General features: G+C 37.1%; 2 protein-coding genes across 2 annotated transcripts in view; both read right to left on the reverse strand.

Annotated features, from left to right (window-relative positions):
* Window positions 1-4482, reverse strand: part of fam124b (family with sequence similarity 124B) — an 8028-nt gene extending 3546 nt beyond the window's left edge. The window contains exons 1-4 of the mRNA XM_014018179.1: window positions 3099-4482; window positions 2722-2750; window positions 1051-1239; window positions 393-788 (exon numbers count right to left, since the gene is read on the reverse strand). Coding sequence (XP_013873633.1) covers window positions 393-788; window positions 1051-1239; window positions 2722-2750; window positions 3099-3226 — 742 coding nt within the window. The 5' untranslated portion in view covers window positions 3227-4482. The remainder of the gene's footprint in view (window positions 1-392; window positions 789-1050; window positions 1240-2721; window positions 2751-3098) is intronic.
* A 673-nt stretch (window positions 4483-5155) lies between these two features.
* On the reverse strand, window positions 5156-24236 carry cul3b (cullin 3b). Its single transcript, XM_014018178.1, has 16 exons — window positions 23977-24236; window positions 20334-20531; window positions 17308-17421; window positions 13579-13739; window positions 13164-13278; window positions 12753-12981; window positions 12373-12518; window positions 11924-12100; window positions 11082-11252; window positions 10813-10920; window positions 10568-10692; window positions 9546-9642; window positions 9231-9365; window positions 6873-7059; window positions 6627-6772; window positions 5156-6358 (listed from the first exon to the last, which is right to left on the reverse strand). The coding sequence occupies exons 1-16, from the start codon at window positions 24037-24039 to the stop codon at window positions 6227-6229; spliced, it is 2304 nt and encodes a 767-aa protein (XP_013873632.1). The 5' UTR covers window positions 24040-24236; the 3' UTR covers window positions 5156-6226.
* Between the last annotated feature and the right edge of the window lie 210 nt (window positions 24237-24446).

A 24446-nucleotide genomic window follows, 5' to 3' on the forward strand; every position in this document is an offset into this window, starting at 1 on the left:
GTCTTTATGTTACAGTTAAAATATATGTTTATTAAATAAAGTCTAATGTTACAACTAATCATGCATCACTTTAAAAGTAAAACAAAAGAAAAACAGGATTTTTTTTGCTTTAAACATTAGAACTATTTAAAACAGATATTTCTCCCACACATACTGTATTTATTAATGTATAATACTTGAAATGTAACCCTAGCATCATCCATAAAGTGAATGGGTAGTATTATACACAGGTTATTGCTGATTAGATTTTTAAGCTTTTTAAACTTAAAAAATGATGATTGTATTATACTTGAGATCATATTATACATGAATAAATACTGTAATTTATAAACAAACATTTTAGAATGTTAACACGTGTGAAAATTAACAATCTGTCAGCTGCAGAGCTTTACCCGTGTGGACGGTGAACCAGCAGAATCCCATCTTCTGCTGCTCCGCMTGCCGCTGCAGCACGGTCTCATAGAGCCGCACGGCATCCTCGTAGTTGTCGTAGCTGCTGAACAGAGTCACGCGCAGCGTTTCTCCCCCGCAGTGCACGGGCCGCACCCCCCACACAGGCATCCCCACACCCAGGCTGTAGAAGTCCCTGCTTGGCAGGAGGTAGGGCCGCAGCAGGGGGTCGGAGGACAGACCGCTGGACGTGATGTGGACCCCTCCGGTCYGGCCGCCACAGTTCTCCGTGTGATGGTACTGCCAGGGCGGCCGCTGGAAGAAGTCCAGCACTTTGAGGATCCGTTCCTCACCATACGCCTCGTGGAGGAAGAAAGTGATGGCCAAAGACGGGTAGCCTGGGATTTTTAGAGACAGGAACTTAATGCCAAACAAAAAGAGAAACGGTCCTGAATACCTCTAAAWTCTGAATGTAAGTTTCAGTTATTTTTCTTTATAAAGCGTTTTTTCCCCACAAAAAATTAACTGCTTATCCAAAAAGGTAAACATATTGTGTTTTCAGGTGTGTGGTCCTAACTAGGTTTGTCAAAAAGACGTGACTTCATCAGTGTGGAGACATCTACGGCAGACTGCAGCGCAAGACTCTAGACTAACCCCCACCTGACACGAGACACAGGTGGGTGTGGGCTCTGACAGGGGAGGCCCTCTCTGACACGTGGAAAATGCAGAGGCTGGGGCACAGCCAGTGTAGCAGGTGGTCCAGGGTCTGCTGCAGCAGCAGAGAGTCTCCAGGGTTGGCAAGGAGATGCAGGTTCATCTGCTGGAGCTGCTGTCGGGCCACGCGCTCCACTGAGGTGACACACAAACACCATGCATGAAAATTATTCACAGATTCTGTCCTCAACACAACCAGTCAAGGCAGACAGCTTCACACAAAGTATGGATCTGTTTGAGATTAGTTTTTAATCAAACTGAACACAATTTTCCTCAGAAGTCTTTAGGCAACGCTGACAAAGTGAGGCTTTTTCATCAAACAGGAAGACCACAGGTCTATGATGGCACTTGGCTTTAGTGGAATCAGTTATAAAGTAACTAAGTACAAATACTTTGTTACTGTACTTCAGTAGAAATTCTGGCTATCTGCAATTTACTTAACTGATTATTTTTCAGCCTACTATTTACTTCTACTCCTTACATTTTTATAAAAGGTAAGAAGTAGAAAGTCGTTACTCCTATTTCATTATGGCTTGCTGCCGTTAAAATAATATTACCCTGATAAACGGTGCTTCCTGGACAGAGTGAATTTAACTGTGGTTGGATGAGAAGTATAAACCATAAGCAAGCTGGAAAAGGTAGACTAGTGCATCCTAAATTTTTTAACATTAACATTTTGATTTGACATTATAGTCATTTTGGCCATTAGAAGAATGTTTTTGAGGGCATCACCTCCCAATAAATGTCCTTTTTGGAAAAACTAGCCACTCATTTTTACTTAATACTTTTACTTTTCATACTTGAGTACATTTTATGTCAGAAATTTACTTTTGATACTTAAGTACAAAATATATTAGATACTTTTACTCAAGTAATATTCTAAGAGGAGACTAACTTTTACCAAAGTAATTTTATGGTAAGATACTTGTACTTTTACTCAAGTAATATTCTAAGAGGAGACTAACTTTTACCAAAGTAATTTTATGGTAAGATACTTGTACTTTTATTTAAGTATCCCTTTGAGGTACTTTATACAACACTGAGTGGAATCCATTTAAATTACGTGTATAGAGTTGTAAGGTAACTAAGTACAAATAATTTGTTACTGTACTTAAGTAGAAATTCTTGGGTATCTGTACTTTACTTGAGTCATTCTTTTTCAGCCTACTTTTTACTTCTACTTCTTACATTTTCACCCAATTATCTGTACTTTCTAATCCTTACATTAAAAAAAAGAAGTAGAAAGTCTTGAAACTTTTACCAAAGTAAATTTTTGGTAAGATACTTGTACTTTTACTCAAGTATAACTTTGTGGYACACTGCTTGTAAAAAGTATTAAAAAGGCACTAGAACACATAAAAGACAAGTCAGACCACTCGGGACCTGCTGACTCAACAAAAGATAAAGCTGTTTTTGTACTTGTGCTCTAAAAGGGATGAATTATAGTTTTATTGTTTATAGTTAAAAAGTTTTAAAAAAATGTATTTTGCAAAAGCACGAGTAGGTTAATGATTGTTTTACAGCTGTTTTTATGCTTTAATTGAAAACACATTGATCGGGCTGCTTCATGCGTGAAACGCGCTTTATAAAGTTTGATTTGATTTATGAAGAACTTACTGGCAGACGACCTGTTGCTCCTGTCAGAYCTAAAAAAAGAGAAAAAGACAAAATAAAGCAGCTTCAGCAGCACATGAATGACTGTAGTAAAGACAAACATATGTCTCCATCTTGCGGTGGTTGCTTTGGAAACCCGCCCGTCTCCTTCGGTCACCATGACAACACTTGATCTGTTGTTAGCATTCAAGAGCTAAAGTTTATTTACACTGAAAGAGCTAACGTGAATAAAAGCACAGTAAAGACAAATAAAAGAGTCGACACTTAAAATGCCAGCGTCACGTGTTTTGGGGGCAGAAATGAACTGTGGCTGCTGCTGAAGCTAACAGTTAGCCTGAAGCTAGTTAGCCTGAARMTAACGCGGAGACAACTCGACTCACTCTGCTGTTTCTGCTCCGGAGTCCACGTTCCCATCGTCGGCTCTCTGCAGCACGGTCACCCTCCGCCGCATCGTCCGGGTACACACCTTCACGTTCGGACCAGAGCTCCGAGCTGGAGCTGTTTTCATAACAACCCGAAGTCAAAGTGCCAAGCATCCCGTTTGATGTGTTTCCACAGCCCTGCCGGAGGAGGGGGGACACATCACTGGGACAGTGACGTCACCAGGGAACCCAACACCGTTACCGTAAAAATGTTTACTGAAAATGCCACAAAATACGTCCACGTTAGAGTCCAGAGGAGTCWCTGTAGTTTGTTTACAGAGTAAATACAGGCGAAGGGAAGCAGCAGAGCTAAAGCTGCTTTAATCCAAAGCAGTTTATAATAATAATAACACAATAAGCAGAGCAGATGGCAGCAGTCTGACAATATAAGACAAAGGACAGAGACCAGACGGGCTGGACATATTTAAATAAGCAGGGAAGGCTCTTCACCCTGGAATTTAAACACATCCTTGTTAAAACATTAAACTCTAATATGTGCAGAAACAGTATGATTAACCCAGAAACTAGTCCAATATAAACCCTATCATAAATCACACATTGATTTAATCTGTCATAATCTGTAATCCTCACAGCTTTCCATCTTTCGAATGCAAACGGAGCAAAACGCAACCCAAACAAATGTTACAGTGCATGTATTCCTGCAACAAAATGCACGTAAACACAATTTAACTAGGACTTTTCTCATTGAGAGAAATTTCTTTAAACAGGATTTAGATTTTGTCAATATTCACAGGAAGGACATAACAGCAGAAAAATCATCAGGTTCAATAAATGCTTCTGTAATACTGAGTATACAACTTGATACGTTGACTCCTGTCCAGATCCAAAGCAAATCTTTTAAATTGTCAAACAGAACGTTCTGATACAAATCACCCCCGGCAGATCAATTTGTTTTGATCCACCTAAAGTTGCACTTTGCCTTTTTTCCTCCAAGTTTTATTAGATTTCAAGGTAAAAGCACAAAATATTTGCACTTATGCTCTATCCCTAACTCAAATATTTAGGTCCCCTAACTCTTAAAGCACTAAAATAACCCAGTCAACCAATGAACATTCTTCAACAGAAAACATGAGTCACACACACAATATTGTCATGTTTCTCTCTTAATTCTTATCATTGATATTTCACAGCTGTATTTGAGTTCATATATTGTAAATATATTGTCACAGTGGATCAGTGACACACATATGAACAAAATGTGACAGCTTTCACCATCAGCTGTTAACATAACGTTCATCAATAACATTTAGACCTCAGTTAGTGCTTCTAACTTTAGCAAGTGCTAATCCACAAATAAATTCAAAAATTAGCAAAAGCTCTAAAGCACTAATCAGGAAATTAGTTCCCCTATTAGTGCTTTAGGGGAACTGTGCCCACCACTGCATTTCAGATAATTTTTCAACAACAAATGTACTATTGTTGCCTAAAAGTTGACCCATTTGCTATTTTAATGAAAATGATTCATATTAGATAATTAGTCTTTGTCAATCACAGGTTTGAATGTAATATTTCAGTCCTGCCAGTCACTGAATCTGTTTGTTACATATTTTACTCATTTTAATTGTGATATTTTCATTCAAAACTATAGCTTCACATGATTAATCTAATATTTTCTAACTTTAGAAAAACGCGTTGACTCTGCTAGCTTTTTTTCATGACTTTAGCTCTCAAAATGGGTTTCCACTTTGTGTCAAACTGTAAATATTTGAAACACTTCTCAGTATCCTGTTAAACATTCCATTTGCACAGAAAAAATGTATTCATGTTGCCAAAAATAATCTTGTTATTTAAACATCTGAATGATAGTCTTATAATAATAAAGGGTAAAAAGTTATGAGTGAATTTCCAAAAAATAAAATAACCCACTCAGGATTCCTGTCCTGTTCTTGCACAGAAAATTTACTTTGCAGCTTTGCGTTTAAAGTGAGTTCTTGTTGCGGTCACAGAGGCTCGTATTTGATGCTGTGTTCAAAATAAAGAAAGAAAAAAAAAAGTTTGTTAAATTTTCTGTAATTCTACATTTAATABGATGAAAACAAGGCCCTGTACAATCCACCATTGCAGTGAGTACAATTATTTTACAATTTGTACATATTAGAGAGCATGGTGCTAAACTGGCTTCAGCTGTTCAAAAAGAAGAAGGAAAATAAAGTCCTCTTTGAAACCTGCACCACGAGAAACCTTCAAAAAGAACTTTTTTTTTTTGGCTGATCATACAACAGGCCTTCAATCAAACAAAAAAGTGCCATGAGGAACCAAGCGTTGATTAGTTTTAGGTCTTATTCCCCTGACTGACCCATTAAAAATACGTTTAACCAACAGCCCTTAATCTCTCTGGACACTAGTACAGACTTGGTGAAATGACATTTATTATATATTTCAGCTGAGTGAGGTGCACTGTATTTATATATAAAATAATCCCTCCAAAACAGATAACTTAAGCAACTTGAGCAGTTTCTTAAATCTCCAAAATGTACTTTCCTGCCATCATAAAGCAGGTCTGTACCAGCTAACACTTCTTTCTTTGCTTTATGTGTAAAAATCCTCTAGGAGGAGAAGGCAGAGACTGTCCACCATCTGTACAGCCGTTATTGTGCCACGAACACAAACAGAACACATCGACATTTAAAACAGGGGAGTGAGTTCAAATGTTTTCTTGGTCTCCACGTAGCCTCGTGTTTGCTTTATGAGTTCTTGACAGTGAAATAAACCAGCAAAAAGGCTCACCCAGTTCTCTTCAAAGGCCACAAGAAGAAACATTGGTTTTTGTTTTTAGTTTTTTCTTTCTTTTTTTTTTTTACAAAACTAGATTCTCCCTCCTTGCACATCTTTTAGCAGAAGAAATCTAATATTGCTAGAAAACTTCGCCATCTCTTGCGTGTTTTTTTTTTGTTTTCATTTTTCATTTTTTTAAACACATTTTTATGGAAGAAATTTTAGGCTTCCCAGTGTTTCCCAGAATCATTGACGACAGCACTAACATGTTCATTCAAACACATTGCAGTCCACAAAAACAAAGCCCTCGGTTAGCTCAACTTGATGCTAGCTTTCAATTAATTCACTCGTTACGCTACGTAAGTGTATACTTTGCGGTCCTCTGGTGTTCTTGCCAAATATTCTCTTTCAATGAGTCCTTCTATGCGTTTCTTGATGACTACAGGACTAGGAAGGAATCGTGCTCGCAACTGCTGTGTGACCTGCAGAGACAAAACAGCAGAAATCAGTTTCTTTCCACCCTGTCATCATTCTCACTCTGAAAGCAGCTGCATCGTTTTGATTACTACACTTTAAACACTTCAAACTGGTATAGGAGGGTTTCCAGAGAGTAAAATGCTCTACTCTACTCAGATGGTTTACTACAAAGAGTACAGAATCAAATGCACTAATTTAGTATTAATTTCTTTAAGCTTAAATAAACTTTAGCTGCTCTTTAAAACTCAAAAGCAACCATATCAGCAGACTGACCTCTGCTACTAGAACATTGTGCTGCATCTTCTTTCTAGACTTCATGATGCGAACAATAGCAGCTTCAATCTCGTGCTTTCTGTCGTCGTCCACTTTCTGCCGCGTCTCCTTCCTCTCCGGATCCGACTCTCCCTGTTTAGCAGCCACTGGATATGGTCCAACAAATCACAATAATGTCAAAATGAAACACTATCTTTTAATTTTGAATCTTACAAAAGCAAACAGAAGCTTGGTATTTTTGTGTACCTGTCTGGATTTTGACCCGGTGCAGTTTAGAGGTAAACTGGTCATTGACTGTAAACACGTGTCCATTCTCAATCTCCTTGGACTTGGGCTCCTTAGTGAGAACTCTCTGTGTGGGTTTCCCACAGGCCAGAGACTGCAGCGCTCGCACCAGTTCCCTCTCTGGGATATCCGTCTCCTGCTGGATCTCCTACACGGTGAAGACAGTGAAACTTGTCTCAAACTAGGGCTGGGCGGTATGACCTCAAATTCATGTCACGGTATAAACTGAATCCCTTCACAGTAACGGTATATATCATGGTAGAAAATTACCATAAAAAGCAAAGATAATGTAATTTTTAGAGCTTTTATTTAGCAGAAAACTGTAATCATAATCAAACCAAGTATTTTTGCTGTAGTGCAAATGAGCATTACAGAAGTACAAAAGAATGTTCTATATATATTGGAAAACGGTTTCAAAAACAAACAAAAACATTTCTCAAATTTTCAACAAAATCAAAAGTGGATATTATAACCAGTACTTCAAGTAAAATTAGTCATTTAGATGTAAAAAAAATTCAATGTTACCTAAAACGTTATAGTGTGACAGGACCTTTAGCTGCACATAGTCCTAGCCNACCTAAAACGTTATAGTGTGACAGGACCTTTAGCTGCACATAGTCCTAGCCATAAAACAATCAATTTGTTTACATGCACAAAATTTTTTGATCGGATTGAAATGTTTTYGGATTAAATAATCCGAATGTACTGTTTACATGGACACAATCCGATCATGACAAGTGTTTACACGCAGCGGATTTTTATTCAGAATAAAAGTCCGGACATGCGCAGTGTTGTAAACGTTCAGCTCTACTTCCGTGTTAAAAACGTAAACAAAGCTCTTCTGTGCRCTCAGGACAGACCCGTGTCAGCTTTTAATAACAGTAGAGACGTTGTTACTCCCCAGTTGAGCTGCAGATGAAGCAATACGTGTTTTTTTTTTGCGAAGCAACGCCTGCTGTTTGTCTCCTTTTTCATCTGTTAAGAGAGCGAGGAGGAAAAGTTCTGCGTGGCGCAGCGCAGCTGGAGCGCTGCTGTCCCACCTCCTCTAAAGAGCAGAACCCGGTGGATAAAAGTCAGAAGACCTGCACACTCAGGTCAGTTTTCCACAATCAGAATATGATGATCCGATTAAGTGTTTACATGCACGTCATTCCAATTATCAATCAGCATAACCCACCCCTCTCATTCGGAGTAAAAATTAATTCGGATCGAGCTGAATTGGGTCAGAATAATCCGAACGGGCTGTTTACATGAYGCATTTTTATTCCGAACGGCCATTTAATCCGATTACTTATGTCCATGTAAACGTAGCTATTGTCACATAACTGGAATGTAAGTGTGATGAAGCCAAATAAATGTAACATCGGCCTGCCATACAATGAGCTTCTGCCTGCTGAGCTTATCAGCTGCTGCTCTGCTGCGCACTCATCTTCATCATAGAGCAGACTGTAACATTAGCAAAATGAATTTATGACTGAGTGAATGACATTTTTTTATCATCTCTGTGGGTAACAAAAATAAAAAACAAGTTTTTCTCAGACAACTTGGGTGTGAAAAAAAACTGCAGTTGTTAAAGCTGCGACACAATGTAAGTTTTCTACAGTGGGAGGAGGAAATTTTGAGGGTTTATTCTCTCTATATGTGTTTTAAAATGCTATATTTCTTCATTATATTTTGAAGATAGAAAATAGAAAGATAGAAAATTTCTACCGTAGGCCAGCTTCATATCGTTTCCACCGTCTAACTCATATACCTCGCAGCCCTAACTCAAAGTGTACATCACTTGATAAAATTGAGAAACAATTCTTTTCAAGTTGTCCTTCACACAGCATATTATTTTTTGTGAACTGAAACATATTTCTTTATAATTTTGGGGGGGTTGTATTAGAGAAGGTAGATAGAAATTGTAAAAATAAACTAGTTTGAAGCTGTAAATACCACCTAAAAAAACCTTGAATACACAACACAAAAAAACTTCTTGAGTAAGAGAATCTTTTGATTTTATTTAGGTTACAAATAAGCCGTTATTGCTTTTAAGGAGACATGTCCAGTACTATTTAATATGTAAAAATAATCATATTTACCTAACAAAGGACAAACACTATCCCTTCAATCCTTTCTGAACAGACAGCTGAGGTGACTTGTTTTGTTTTTGTCTTCTTTAAATATATATTTTATTATTTTTTTTATTTTAAAACCTGTCTATATTAAACCAAGAGACTAAAATTATTGACACTCTTGTAAGATTATGTAATGCTAATGTGCTACTCTGCTTGTGTGTGTGTGTGTGTGTGTGTGTGACAGTATTGAGTTGTGAACCTCAAAAGTGGACTTCTCTCTGTTGTTGAAGAGCATGAGGATGGTCATCTGAAAAGTGGAAACTTGCAGGATGTGCTTCCTGGTATTTGAGCCTGTCACTTGGGCCCCGCCCACTCCAACCTCTGATCCATCCTCCTGTTGACGTGAAAAACATTCATTATGTAAAAAATAAATAAATAAATATACTCAAACACCTACAACACATATATTGGTACAAAATAACTTGAACTGTTATAAAATAAAAACATGATTCAAAAGTAGGTGACAGTTTAGCAGCACCGACAACATGATCAAAACAAACCAGGTGGGACATACCTTCTTGATGGGACCGTAGAAGGTAGCGTTTAGATCTGCAGAGCCCATATGATGCTGCAGGGTGAGCTGCCTCCCACTGTGCTTACCAAGATAAAACCTGCAATCAGACAGGAATCATAGCAGTTTAACCTCCAAGACTTACCAACAAACTAATCTTACATGGTGGTAAACATAATGTCAAACGTTTTGGTTTGGGTTTTATCCTGTTTGTTGGTTAACTTCAGCATTGATCATAGGATTACACAAAAATAATATTCCACAAGTGATACGCACTTTAATGAACATTGTGGAAAATTCTGGAAATATTTATAACTAAGGAACCAATTTTTGTCACAAAACTGTGATTTTAATTCAATCATAACTTTCATTTTTTAAGTTTCTAGGAGGTAAGTAAGAGATGACAAAACAATTCATTTTTAAATAAGAAAAGTTATAATAGAAACATTTTAGAGTAAAAACAGTTCAGATTCACAGTAGATATAAATTTCTAAGTTTAAGTGGAGTATTTGAATGTAAAAGTAAATGTTGCAGGATTTATAATAACACTGCAAAGTTCCTTAGTTTGAGTTGGACTTTAAGATATTAAATGAAAAGTGATGCAAATCAATAATTGGTCCTTAAGATATTTTTTTACGTTGTAAAAGCTGGACTGTGTCTAAATGATTTTAGAAACGGTTAAATTAAAATAATGGTAGCTGTCGGCCTCTTGTTGCTTTGGAAGGCACACAAAGTGGAGGAAAGACAAGTGAGTATTCACCTAAAGAAATGTACAGTTTGTTTATTTTGTTGCCTTTGATTTAGTTTAAAACGCAGACAAAGCAGCTATGACCATGGACAAGTACAGTCACAAAACCCTGGTGACTTTTGTGTTTGGTCCTTTATCTAAAATAAGAACATCTGAGCTCTGAAGGTTGGTAAGATTTTAGAATTAGCAGAAGAAAATAGATAATCTACCAACTCTTTAAACCTGGGAGGCTGTCTGAACACAACCACACATTTTTACAACAGGATGAGTGACAAACCTTCTAAATACTTCAAATGCGTGACGTGGTGAAGGAGGGATATTGCACTTGGGTGTTGCTGATTGTGTTGGCCAGTATCCAGTGGTCAGGACTCTCACAGTGAGATCAACCCCTCCAAGAGAAACCTGGAGTTTGGAAAAAAAACAAACAAACAAACAGTAAGGACTGAGCTGGTGTGGACTCTCAGTCATCCAGGAAAAAGTTATTAATTTGACTGAATGAACAGCAGCGTGTCGCCTCCTCACTCCAGTTGTCTGAAGATGTTGTCTAAACTCATCCATGGTGGTGTTGGAGATGCTCATGTCTCGGAACATGCCCTCCAGTTTGGAGGTAAACTGACAGCCACACTCAGTCTGAAACAAAACAAAACACACTTTTAGTAAATTAACACAAACACATGCAATGTGTAGTGTACAAAATAACCATTTTCTCATAAGAAAGGCTCAGCTTTTATTTTTGTAAATACTGAAATTATTCCACAAGCACACAGCTGTAATACGACACTCCTGCTCACCTTTAACTTTGAGATCATGTTCTTTTCAGAGTCATCAGAGACACTCTTGTTGGTGAGCAACCTTCGAGCCAGGTGCTGCTTGTAGTACCTCTCAAACACATCCTTCTCCTGCATGAAGCGGAAGAGCACCATGGCCTTGTCCAGTATGGACTCCACCTCCTGCTCTGTTAGCTGGACAAAATAAGTACAAATCAGTGTCGGACTGCAATCGCCACAATCAATCACTTTCTCTCTACATTATATGGAAATGAAATGATAAACTCATGCACGCTAAATGTCCAATGCACTCAACAGCAGTTTTATTTTAAAAAGAAAAATGTACAAAATATTTGATCTTGTGGTACTGCATAAAAAAAATCACATATTTTATGACCTGTCTCGACAGATTACTCACTGAAAGAAAATAGATTTTGACTAAACAGACCATCCACAAAACCAGTGATTTGTTCTGGATAGGGCTGCCACGATTAGTCAACTAGTCACGATTATTGTCGACTATTAAAATCATCAACTAATTTAATAGTTGATGCATGGTTTTTTTAACTTTGTTTTTCCTCTCCAAACTGCTGCGGCACCTTCCACTGCTGCGTCTGCCTTTCTGTCCTTGACACACATGCGCAGTAGTGGTAATTAGGGCTGCTACAAACGATTATTTTTATAGTCAACTAATCGGTGATTTAGTCGACTATGAAAAAAATACAATACAACGTTAGAAAAAGAATGATGGATCAACTATTAGATTAGTCGTTGACGATTTTAATAGTTGACATAATTGTGACTAGTCAACTAATCGTGGCAGCCCTAGTTCTGCATAATAAGTGTAGATCTGTAAAAAGACTCACCCCTTTTACTCCCTTCTTCAATTTGTCGTCGATGAAGAGTGACAGGTATTCAGGGGAACGGGAGTTCAGGTTAAGGAAGTACTCAAAATCACCAGCAATAGTTTGTTTGAAGAGTCGATCATTATTGAAAGACTCTTGGAGGAAACGATCAAAGCGGGATTTAAGGTCCAACAAACCCTGCAGGGAGAAGGAAAGTCACGTTAAAAAATAAAAATCAGTAAAGCTTTAGAAACAGCAGTTCTGTTATAAAGTACTTCTTAGAGCTCAAACGACAGATGACTGAGATGATTATAACAGCAGAGCTTGTGGAAATCATCTAAAAAGCTTAGGATTTATAAGTTCCTTTCTCTAAAATACGAACAGGATCTTAGTTTTTATTAAAACATGTCAGCATTATGAATTATTTAGACATTTCACACAACGTTCCTACTGCTTTGTTGTCATCTCACCTGGATATAATCTACAGGGTTTTTTCCTTCTCCCTCCTCAGACACGAGCGCCTTGCCTTGCTCTCGTAGGTATGAACTCATACACTCGCACATGGTCTTCAGCCCATTGGGAACTCGACTGAAAAGTTTGTACATGCAGGCCAAATCTGTGCGCACGTTTTGTAAATCCATTTTTAGAAAACAAACAAACAAACAAAACAAACAAACAAACAAACAAACAGGTTTGAACATCTTAGTTTTGTGAAAAAGGTAAATCAGAACCAACCAAAAAAATGTTTTCCAATTTGTTCACACCAGTTTAAATTAAATCAAATCCTTCTAAATCTGGATTATTACTGTATAACTAATTATAAAGGACCAGCAAGTGGCTGAAAGCATACCGTCTGTCTTGCCGTTCTTCAGCATGTGGACCAGGCCTGAGTTCTCCATCTCTACAATGGTCTTCATGTGTTTGGAAATGAGCTCACGTTCCACCACCTTGACGATAGGCTCCTCTGTGGATTTATCCAGGCAGTGCATTACCCGCTCAATCTCCTCATTAATTCTGGCTTCTACCTTCTTTATATACACACTGGCACTATTTTCTGCGAGGAACTTTTGGCTCTCCATCTAAATAAAAACAAAGAACAACATATTTGTATATGCTAGGTTATCACTTTTCAAAGCTTTTCTTAGAATCAGCTTTATGAGTTTTTATTTATTTTATAAACTTATTTATACAATTCCCCAAGTAAGTGAAATTGTACCAAAGAAAAAAAACTAGTCTGGGGAAATTGTGTTTTCAACCAAACCTGGAAAAATTCTGCAGACATTTCTAAGAAAGGAGCCTCAAAGTCTTCTTCATAAACGGACCTCCCTTCAAGGCCGAGGATCATTAACATTTGGCAGGCATTTCTAATGGCCCCTCTGCAGGAGAGAAAGAGACCAAATGTTAAAGAAAAACCCAGAAAGGTGAAAATTTATAACATGAAACAAGTTTTTGCTTCTCTTTATATTGCTGCCAGCTTACGTTTTACTAATCTTTCACATTAAAAACCCAGTTTGCCTCCACTGTATGAGGCTCAGAGAAATAAATAATCTAAAATTTCAAAGATGTGTTAAACAGCTCAGATGCCCTACTCTGAAAAAAAAATCTAAATAGTTATACCATTTATTACCCATCGATGTGCATACACAGTTATGCAAAACACTGTAAAGGTTGGCTACCTGTCCACCACTTCTCCCTTTCTCTCCCGCGCTATCATGTCCAGCAGCGTCTGTCGGAGGTGGTCTCTGATGCAGCCATAGCGAACCACCTGATCCCTGAAGATGATGAGCCCCAGGTTGTAGACGTTCTCTACGTTATTCTGCTGTACATACACCCGGTCCTTTTGCACAAAATCACAAATGAAGAGTTAAAGCAACAATTCAGATAACAATAATAATACATTTTATTTGTATAACATTTTTCTAAGTGGGGGGTGTCCCAATCTGATATTGATATCGGTCCGATATCAGCCAAAAAACAAGTATTGGATTTTATCGGCCTGTATAAAAAATCTCAGATAAAAGCGCTCCGATATAAGCAGTCCACTGACTCCGCTCCAGCTTCTCTATCCAGCAGCGCTTGGATCCAACATGCAGAGCCCACGTGATCGCAACAACATGCTACGCTAACAAAGTAGCAAGAAGTAGGAGCGATGTCTGCAGTACTTTCTATTTTCATCAAAAACAGAGTTGAAGCTAAGTGCAAAGTTGTCATGCACAAGTTTTCTGTGGGGGAACAGAACTGTGTACGTTTTAAACCGGAGCAATAACCACTCTCCACACTGGCAGCAGCTATGCTGTTCAGCTCGGTCCAAAAGTGTCTCAGCACAGCCGTGCTGTTTCAGAACCTCCTCTCAGGTCGGTGGTTTCAGTGCTAAAAACTGCTCCCTGCAGGAGCGAGAGGCTGATCTCTACATGATGCTCAGACTGTAGAAAGTGGAAATGCAGCAGTAAGAAAGGTCTTCAATTTAAATAACTGACTAATTCTTACTATTTATTTTTTGCTCTTGTTATTAGAGTGATGTTTAATCTGTTTACACACTTGTTTTAGTGAAGATTAAGTGAAATGATCACGCTATTTTGGGTACAGTCAGTAAAATTGGAGMTGTGGACTCTTAACTTTGAACAGTTGGACAATAATGTGGGCTTTTGTTTTGTCCCAACCTTCAGTTTTTCCCACCATAAAGCAGCACCAGGCTGACAGATAGTATAAAAATAACTCGAGTGACTTTGAATTGTTATTTTACACTTTAAAAGTACATTTTGTTTTTATTATGTTTTATTTTTCAGGGTATTCTAATTTATTTTATTAAATTGTAGAATGTATGTGATCCATTGGTTAAAAATAAATGGGTCAATTTTTCTCATACCTACTCTTTTTCACTGTTTGACTTGATCAAGACTTTTCTAAGATTTCACACTACAAAATAGGTAAAAGTGTGATTCGTACTGATATGATATCAGGTCAATATCGGTATCGTATCGCAAATTTCTAAGTACTTAAAAATGCTTTACAGGAGTACAATATAAAATCAAACAATGCAACATAACACATAAAATTGGCAGATTTAAACATTAAAAACTATTTTAAACAGGTGGGTTTTGAGTTTTTCTTGAAGATAGGGGACCTAAAAGGGGGTTTATTGAAAGGTTTCTGAACATTTAATACTATAGATTAGTAGACAGCTCTTTGACTGACCTCAGTTTGGAGAAAATTAGTTCAATACTGACCTGATTGATGAGGTGACTGTCAGAGTGCAGCCCAGACCTGCTGTCTTAAAAACACCTCACACTGAAATATTTTATGTAAATGCTCTTTAGTAAACCATTACAATGCCACTAATTTAACATTACATGGTTATTCTGGAAGAAATGTTATACTGCTAACAAAAGGACCCCAGGTTGCACTGAAAGTGCTACAGCTAGCTGACACTACTACTATTTGTCATAGTATTCTATATAAATAACCAAGAAAGTCAAAACTGAGAAATATTTATTAGTGTTTGCATGAAAAAATTTAAAAATGTCAGCAATCCACATTAGACATCGCCACGCTCAGACTAGCCGTSAGTTCAGTCTCCAAACTGAGGTCATTTTAAAATCTATCTACATCTGGTAAAATATTAATTGATTATTAGCTTTCACTTCAAAAGATCTAACAACTTCAGGGTTTTGAAAGTAAGAATTTTACTCACTGTTGTTGATGTATTTTAAAGGTTGAGTAATTTTCAGCTCAGTTGTTAAAATACATTATTAACACCTTTAATCATTTCACTGAGAGCTGCAAGGCTATGTGGTAAACACAACTGATGTCTCAGTTACATGTTCTGACTCATTCACATCACTCAGCATTGATGTTAAACCCACTCACCGGTAAAGTAACTGTTGCTGCAAAGTAACTTTAACTGGAAACACTTACTTCTTAGAATTCATGTGATATTTAAACACATCACCAAACCAAACATTTCTGACGATCTATCAATATCCACATATTGAAACAATATTCTTTCAGACTAGTTAGAGCGGTTTTGTTGGAATAACAGGAAACTACTTGTGTGTGTCATGGCTGATGAATGTTTCTTCAGTGTTTCCCCTACCATTATACAGGCGGGGCGGGCCCCCCCGCCAACGAGACGGCCCGCCCCTATAACAATTTCACGGCATGTAGTCATTTTTATTTAAATAAGTCCAGATCAAGTCCAGAGCTATTTTTTGCGTCCCTCCATATCCACCTCTCACCAAACTTGGGGAAAAAACATGGCACAGAGCGAGTCTGAGCGCTGTCTGTGGTCCTCACAAAGATAGGAAGACGTGTGTGTGCGCGCGCGATGAAAACTCTGCTTTTAATCACGTAGCACCGATGCGACAGCTTTGCAAGCTACTTTTTCTTTCTTTAAAATAAAATGCGACAGGTGAAGCCACAGCACTGTTACCTGATCAATAATTTAGAATCACCAACACAGACCCCGCGTGCGACCAGGTTCCTGCGAGTCAGTTCATGTTCTATAAACAGCGCTGATCAGCAGCGCGGCTGTAATGTCCCTCAACTTTGAAAAAAGTAAGCAGAGTAGTTTGTAAACTCAAATCCAGACAGAATCAGCTGCTGTACAGGTCCTGCTGGACTCAAACATCGAGCTCCTCTCCTCTGTCACACACCGCAGGTCAGAGAGTCCCATTCAGGAGCATTAACCCTTAAGGGCCCAGATAATAATCGGTCTTTAAAATGTGGTAAATAGATTATTTTCAGTGACTGAGAGGAAGTTTTCTTGATAGTTGCATAACTGCATTTTCTAAATGTTATTCTTTATATCTACAAGAGAGTTCTAATTCTTAGAAAGGACATGATTTGAGGTTTTTACTGATAATATTTTATTCAAAACATGTTACAGAAGTCATAAGAAGCAGGTTTATTTTGAACAAACATTACAAACGTGTTCATTCCTACAAAACTGTCAAATATATTTACAAACAACCTGTCCAGACACCTGGACAGGTCTCCAGTCTCCATCAGGGACACAAAAGAGACCATCAACCATCCACACTCTGTCACACCTAGAGTCACACAGAAGAGCTCCAGAAGGTTTCAAACTGAGAACTCTGGACTCAGATCATCTGCTGCACACAGTTCTAATCACTTATTATCAATAATAATTTGCTACGATAGACAGACAAAAAAATAAAATAAAATAAAATAATTTGCTACGATAAATTATTATTAATAATTATCATGAGGAGTCCTTAACTTTAGGATGTAGTTAGGCAATTAAATATTCATGTATGTGTAAATTTATTACCATAACTGAAGGTGAGTCACGTAAATTTATGTTTTCATAAAACAAGTAGCGCACCCCCCACCCCCAAGACCAATTTCCTAGGGGAAATACTGTTCTTTATTACTCACTCACTCACCATGTACATCAGGATGTCTCTGATCATCACCATTGCTGTCTGATGGTCATTCCAGGCCTGATTTAACGTTTGAAGGAAGTTATTGTTTAGGGAATTGAGAACATCTTCTCGAACCTGTAAGGGAGTAAAACATAAAGGTAAATCTCAGTCTCAGCGACAGACCAAGACAAAAGCAAATTCTATATTTAATGTTTAAAAGGATTAAGCTGATATTTGTGATATACTGTTTTCATGTGACTCTGACATTTTTTAAGACATTCTTTTTATAGCAAGTCAGGTACTACAGCCTRATAACAGTCCCACTGCAGAGTGACTCAGCTAAACTAAGTGCCTCAGTAGAGTAGGATTCTTGAGGGCACAATGACCTCCACCCCCMCACCCACTTCAGTGAAGAAGATGAATCATCGCCTGTGCTCCTCACCTTACTTCAATTCAACATCATAAACACTCCTCCCCACACACATTTTAACCAGATGGTAGAGGAGAAAAAAAAAACCTCATTGCACTCACAGATTATAAATGTGAGGTTTATAGAGATATTATTATTGCTAGTAACTGGAAAATAAGACTAATTTGTCTGTTCTGACTATTTCTAATGCATTTTATATGTGTGTTTGTATTTTAGATTATGATCTAGTCAAAGACATATTAAGCACAAAATGAAAACTGCTGAGGTTTGAAGCATCTTTATCAATAACTGATGCACAATTTCATCTACTGGTGTCTGTCCAGACATTAAAGAGCTTTATAARAAGTGTATTCGATCATTTGTGTTTTAGACACACAAAGATTAGTGCTGAAACTTTATTTACAAATTAATTAAAAGATGACAACAACAGAAGACTTGTCCATCCAGCCTAACATGGTGGAGCCAGAGGAGAATGAAGACCAAACTGTAGTTAGTAAGTCCTGACCTTATTTGGTAGTTCCGTCACAAATAATTTGACRTAATAGCTCAGAAAACGTCATAGTAAATTGATAAAACTGAACGGTTTGAAATATACGACCCTAGTATCAGAATATAAAGATATCTATGCAGCACTGGGAGAAAATTTAACTTTTCTACAATCTTAGAGACTCCAAGTCCACCACAAAATTAAACTACAAAAAGTGGATTTTGCATGATCTCCCTTTAATAGTCACAACTAGGAAGTAATGACTGTTGTATAAAATATTATTAAAGTACACTTTTTAAAATGACAACTGAGCTGCATTCATCAGACGAATGAGCTCCCATCTAAACCTGAAACAAAGCCAATTATACAGATACTGTATTACTGTATAAATCTGGACACTTTCAAGTCAAACAGGAAGCAAGACATCTTACAAAATGTATAATTAAAGCTTGAAGACATAGCTTGTAAAATCTTATCCTTTAATTTTCTCATTTGTGCAAGTGCTCTTTTATATTATTTTATTTAGAAGTGTTCAAGTCCTTTTAAAGTTTGGTAAATATATGTTTAAGTTTAAATTTATCATATTTTGTTAAATGGAGAAATACCAATTGACATCAAAAACAAAACTCTACTGGCCATCAGCCAAAGAAAACCTCATGTCAATCGACCTCTATTGTCAACATATACATTTTTTGTGTGTTTCTATAATTTTTGGATTTACCAGAGACCTAGCACCAAGTTTTGAAGAGAAATTTTACCTCGACGCACGAGCAGTCTGCATATTCAGTCCACAAGATTAGGGCTGCAACAACGAATTGATAAAATCGATAAAAATCGATGCTTCAGAACCATCATACTGGGTCAAAGTCAGACAGAACCAACAAGAACGAAGCAAAAAGTAAAGAATTACAGAAAAATTATAAATGTTAAATGTAAATAAATTCTAATTATAATAARTTAATAATAGTTTTACAYCKAAAAATCATATTTTAATCTATTTTCCTCATTCAGCAACCTATTAAATTTCTGTTTTGTTTCATGTATGAGAAATACACTTTTTTTTTTCTGTCGTTATTTAATATAACTGGCAAAATAAATTGTTAAAATAGTTATTATGTGCTTCTGTTTTTTAATTCAGGAGATTATAAAAAAATCCTTCATTTTATGGAAAGACCCTCTTGATTCAAGAGAAAACTCTAGTTTTTAAGAAAATGGCTTCTTATCAATTAATTGTTGGTCAATCTATAAGATAAATCAACTTCAGATTAATTCATTAATAACTTGCATCGTTAATTTATAGAGGAATGAAATAATTTTTTATCTACTCATATTCATGTAATTAAGAGTTTTAAGGATTTGGCCGATTAATCGATTAATTGAAAAAATAATCGACAGATTAATCGATTATTAAAATAATCGTTAGTTGCAGTCCTACACAAGATAAAAAAATTCTGAGTTTAATGAGCTCCACTGCAGAGACCTGAAGTATCCCTACAGAGCTCCCAACTGCCTGGAAGCCCAAACTATGCAAAGACGTTGTTGATCCGTACAAATGAGCATATTTCTACAGAATTTTGGGTGTATTTTTTGTGCCCGAGAGTATAAACACTGATAAACTTTCAATACCCTTTTTATTCCCGTTTCACTGCTTGATTTAACGGCTGTTTTCGTTCTCATTATTTGTCTTACTCTGCTATCATAATTATTTTTCTACGCCATTTCTGATTTAAGTGGGCATGAATGCCTGAGTTCAAATGCTGTTTAAAAACATGCTCAACTGTTAATGAGACAACTTGAATTTGACATTCTGTGAGCTGTTGTAGAGATTAAACCAGAGATGACAGAGAAAATCAGGAATGAGTCACTGGGAGTATTTAACCCATCAGATGTTTTCAGTGCTGAATGCACCACACTGGATCCAGAAGTTTCCCTCCAGACCAAAGAGTGTTTTGGATGGTAAAATGTTACAACCAGAACTCTATTTAGCCCCCAGTGGGAATGAAAAAGATCAAAGGACCAGATAAAATATCCATTTTTGTAAATTATTTGTGCAATTCAAACTAACTAAAATTTTTGATTCACTTGATCATTTCTCTTTAGTCTAGGTTAAAAAATATCTTTCAGTCTTACTTTGTTGATAAGATGTTCAGTTACAACTTCTCGCAGGCCCGTGTACAGCTTCTCTCCATGTTTGTGAAGCACCATTGTGTAGGCGTTCCTGTAAAGTTCCTCAAAACTCAGGCCACTGTTGTTYTTCCTCTGGATTTCCTGGATGGCATTTTTCAGCAGGTCCCAGATGCTGTTGACATACTTCTCATCCATTGTCATCTGCAAAAGAGTAGCCTTTGTTGTTAAGCTGTTCAGCATCTGTAAAAACCTGTCCTACCTCTAAATCACTGACATTTACTAAATGAAAACATCTTGACTTCAACCTCTCAACCAAGCTCTTGCAGTGCAAAAACAATGGGCCTCATGCAAGAACATGTTCGTATTCTTATCTTTTGTTCGTACGAAGGGTTCGTACAAACATGTCATGTCAGATTCAACAAACTCTTCTATCTTCAGGAAAAGTGTGTAAATGAGCTGCGTAAATTACACCTGTTCGTATCCAGCTGCTCGTGCACGCGAGAGGAGATTAGCATAATTACCATCCCAAAAACACCATATAAGGCTATGTTTCCTGCCTCAGATATCAGGAAGTGTCCATTCATGAAAATGACAGCGAAAACTAAAAAGAACTTTACGAGTTCAGAGATTGAAGTCCGTCTGTCAGAGATCCAGAAAAGAAAATCTGTCATTTTTAGCAGCTCAGCTGTGGGATAAAAAGAGCTGCTAAAAGTATAAACAACTGTGTTAAATCCTTTTCATTTATTCAGAAGACACAGCGCTGCGCACCGTTAAAATGCATATTCCTACATACTTCAGTAAATACTCAGGTATCGTAAATGTGTTATTTATACATTACAACTTTTCCAAATACTTTAACCACTTCTGTAACAATCAACTTCTTGCACATTAGTTCACATACATGTAAACTCATATACTACAACATGTACTGGAGGGGGAGGTTCTGATCATAAATTCTCTACTGTGTATGTTATCTTAAACAACTCCATAAATTATTTAAATGATTATGGGTAGAATAATGTACACTTGTTCAGCTGATAATAATGCAATGTGTTAAATCAGAAAGAGAGTTGATGGGTCATTTAGAAAAAGATATGGGTCATGTCAAAAGAAAGCTCATTGTATGTCTCACAAATGCTGTTACCATAACACTTATTAATGAACCTATGAGCAGATCCTACTGATCTACTGAGACACCTCTGCTTGGATCCTACAGAGAAACACTGGGTTTTAAAGCTAATGAATACATGGTATTTATGGGTTATAAAACTTGAATGTCTTAAAATAGAAGATTTTGTTAAACCACAACATAAACATCAAGTCAACCCTCCTTTTAACTGTGTTTTTATGGCAAAAGACACCTTTCTGTTAAGAAATCCTGAAATATATTAGGCATGCTGGTACAGTTAACGTGAGTTTTACTAGATTTCATAATGATTTACTTTTTTATTGCTGCTCTTTCTGACATACTACTTATATGTTCTACAAAAAAAACCTATTGATTAGGCAGCATGTCTATTAAAAATGTTATGCTCAATGCTCTGTCATATCTTATTATGTGAAATATCAGAAAGAACAAAAACAAGCCAAGATAAATACATATGTCTCTTACCAGGAAGAAAAAAGTGTGCAATTATTTAAGGTATATATATATAAATGCAACAAAACTGATACAAATGTAAAAGTTGTGAGTGTTCACATTACATTTCTGAGCTTGTAGCAGCATTTCCCCCACATTTATTATATAACTAGGACTTTCATCAAAGCTTAAAACATAAGCAGATCTACTCTACATGTCACCAGGTTTCCAAAAAGTCTGATTTGTTAGTTACTAAAGAAATGCTAATGCATGAGAAGGAAGTGTTTTTTCTCATTAGACAAGCCCAAACACACACATGCGTCACAGTCTAACTGACAAAAATGGGTCACACATGTGTCTGTATGTCTGTAATGTATTAAACCAAGAATGTCATAAACACAAAATATTAAACTATTCAAAAAAGATGTGCAACCCATTCAGGGTGACTACCTGGATGATGTAGCTACATCCTCACTCTGCCTGTGACAAATGTAGGCCAGTATAGTATAATATGATACTGAATGAGGTCAGTCTAATAACGTGACTTACAGACAAAAGCAGAACAAACAAAATACAAATTTCCGTAGTAGATAACAGAGAGAGCTATTTTATTCTACAGACACTGCTGCAAAACTTAGACATTAGCAAATATGGTTAGTATAAGCGCCCATTTCAAGCTGCAAACAATTGCAATTAGTTCTTATGCGCAAAAAATGCACACAGAATACCAGGATTAGAGCTGCACAATATATTGAAAATTTATCGTCATTGCCATGACAGTCTGTGCAWTAAGCATATCAGAGAAAACTGCATAAACTTCAAATGGTTGCATTTATGCGTTTTGTCAATCATGCAGAAGCTTGAAGTATTTGACCAAATGGAGCCCAGCACATATTTGGCCAATCGGATGGACCATGCCCGCCCCCTACATGCAAGTGAATATCAAACAACTGCAAGGCTGAGAGCAAGATAAGTGATGAAAATGTTAGAGACAATATAATAATAATAATAATAATAAAAACAGTATGTCTCTTATTCGATATACTTAAGTTGAAATACTTAAGTATCTGTTCATTTATCCCAAGTCATGTCTTCATCGCAATAGTATGTGCACCGTTTTGCACACTGCAGGATGGTAGTGTGTGTGGCTGTCTGCCTGCCTTTATAGTCTGTTTTTGTGCTTTTGAGACTCGCTGCAATTATATTCTTGTTCAGGTTCTTGTGTTTGCATTGCTGAACTTGGAAAATGCAAACCCTTGTATGTGGAGTTCTCCAAGGACTTTTTCTTGGACCCATTATCTATTTACATGCTCCTCTTAACATCTTTAGAAAACATAACATCAGTTTTAATTTTTACACAGACAACAGTCAGATCTACAATTATTATTTTTCACAGAAAACACTGTTCACTGAGATAATGGATTCAAACATCTTAAAATGCAGTGAGAATAAAACTGAAGCGATTATTTTTGGTACCAGTGAAACCATCAGTGCTACTCCTACAGGGCAGCATGGAGACATTTTCATGTTCTGAGGGTTTACTGTCTTGTTTTTATGGTCTCTTGTGTTTGTTTTTTCCTATTTGTCGTGTGAAGCACTTTGTCCGACAGTAGCTGTTTTTAAAGGTGCGAAATGAATCAACTTGATTTGGATTCTGACAGCACTTTGCTGCAAATACAGCTGTAATTTTAAGGGGTATAGCAAAAACATTTGCAGAAGAGAACGAAGCAGTAAAAACAACAAGTGTCAAGAAGAGAGGGGATTATTGCTGCTAGCAGTGGCTGTGTGTGTCGACTGCTACCGTAGTTTTTATTCAAATGTTAATGACAGCAAAATTATTCCTAGAACTTTTAACCAAGTTGTTAAGATATATTGGGTAGTTGATTTAACGACAACAAATAGGTGATGACTGGACCTTTTTGACGGCCCCACTTTGTTTACAGATAGACAAGTCATATCTACAGCTCCACTGGTTAGCCTTTTAGCATTGAGCCGGTGGCCAAAAGCCGCGGTGATCGAGTTATCGGCCGCCCGGCAGCCGAAGCACTAACTGCGGGGTGCACTTACAGGAAAGGCCCGTATCCTCATTTTGGTGTCCTTCTTGGTGCCGCCTTTGCTGAGATTGGACATGGTTGCCTCGTCCGTATGTGATCTGTATTCACATTAAAGTGTTCGCCAGGAAGGGACAGGGGTGACTACTGGTTTAGGGAGCAGCCGACGGGCTTTCTCTCAACCTCCTCCGCTTCCCGCTGCTCAAATTTATTGTTGACGGCCAAACATCGAAATTCACAAGCCTTCCTCCAGCAATGGCGAAATACCTGCAGTTCTCACTGCGCAAAGCTCGCGCTTTCCAAGTATCGCGAGATGTCGATCAATTACATATTTTGCACTGTAGTTCCCTCTGTAACCTGAAATCATATTGAGCAAGTGTAAAATTACAGTGACAAACAAAATAAACTTAGTTTATGCGTATAAAAACTTAATCAAAGAAAAATAATTAACATTTTAAGGTATTTTTAATTTCCAGAAAACATAAG

This window comes from Austrofundulus limnaeus, unplaced genomic scaffold, assembly GCF_001266775.1.
Source record: "Austrofundulus limnaeus strain Quisiro unplaced genomic scaffold, Austrofundulus_limnaeus-1.0 Scaffold184, whole genome shotgun sequence".
Classification (NCBI taxonomy): Eukaryota; Metazoa; Chordata; class Actinopteri; order Cyprinodontiformes; family Rivulidae; genus Austrofundulus; species Austrofundulus limnaeus.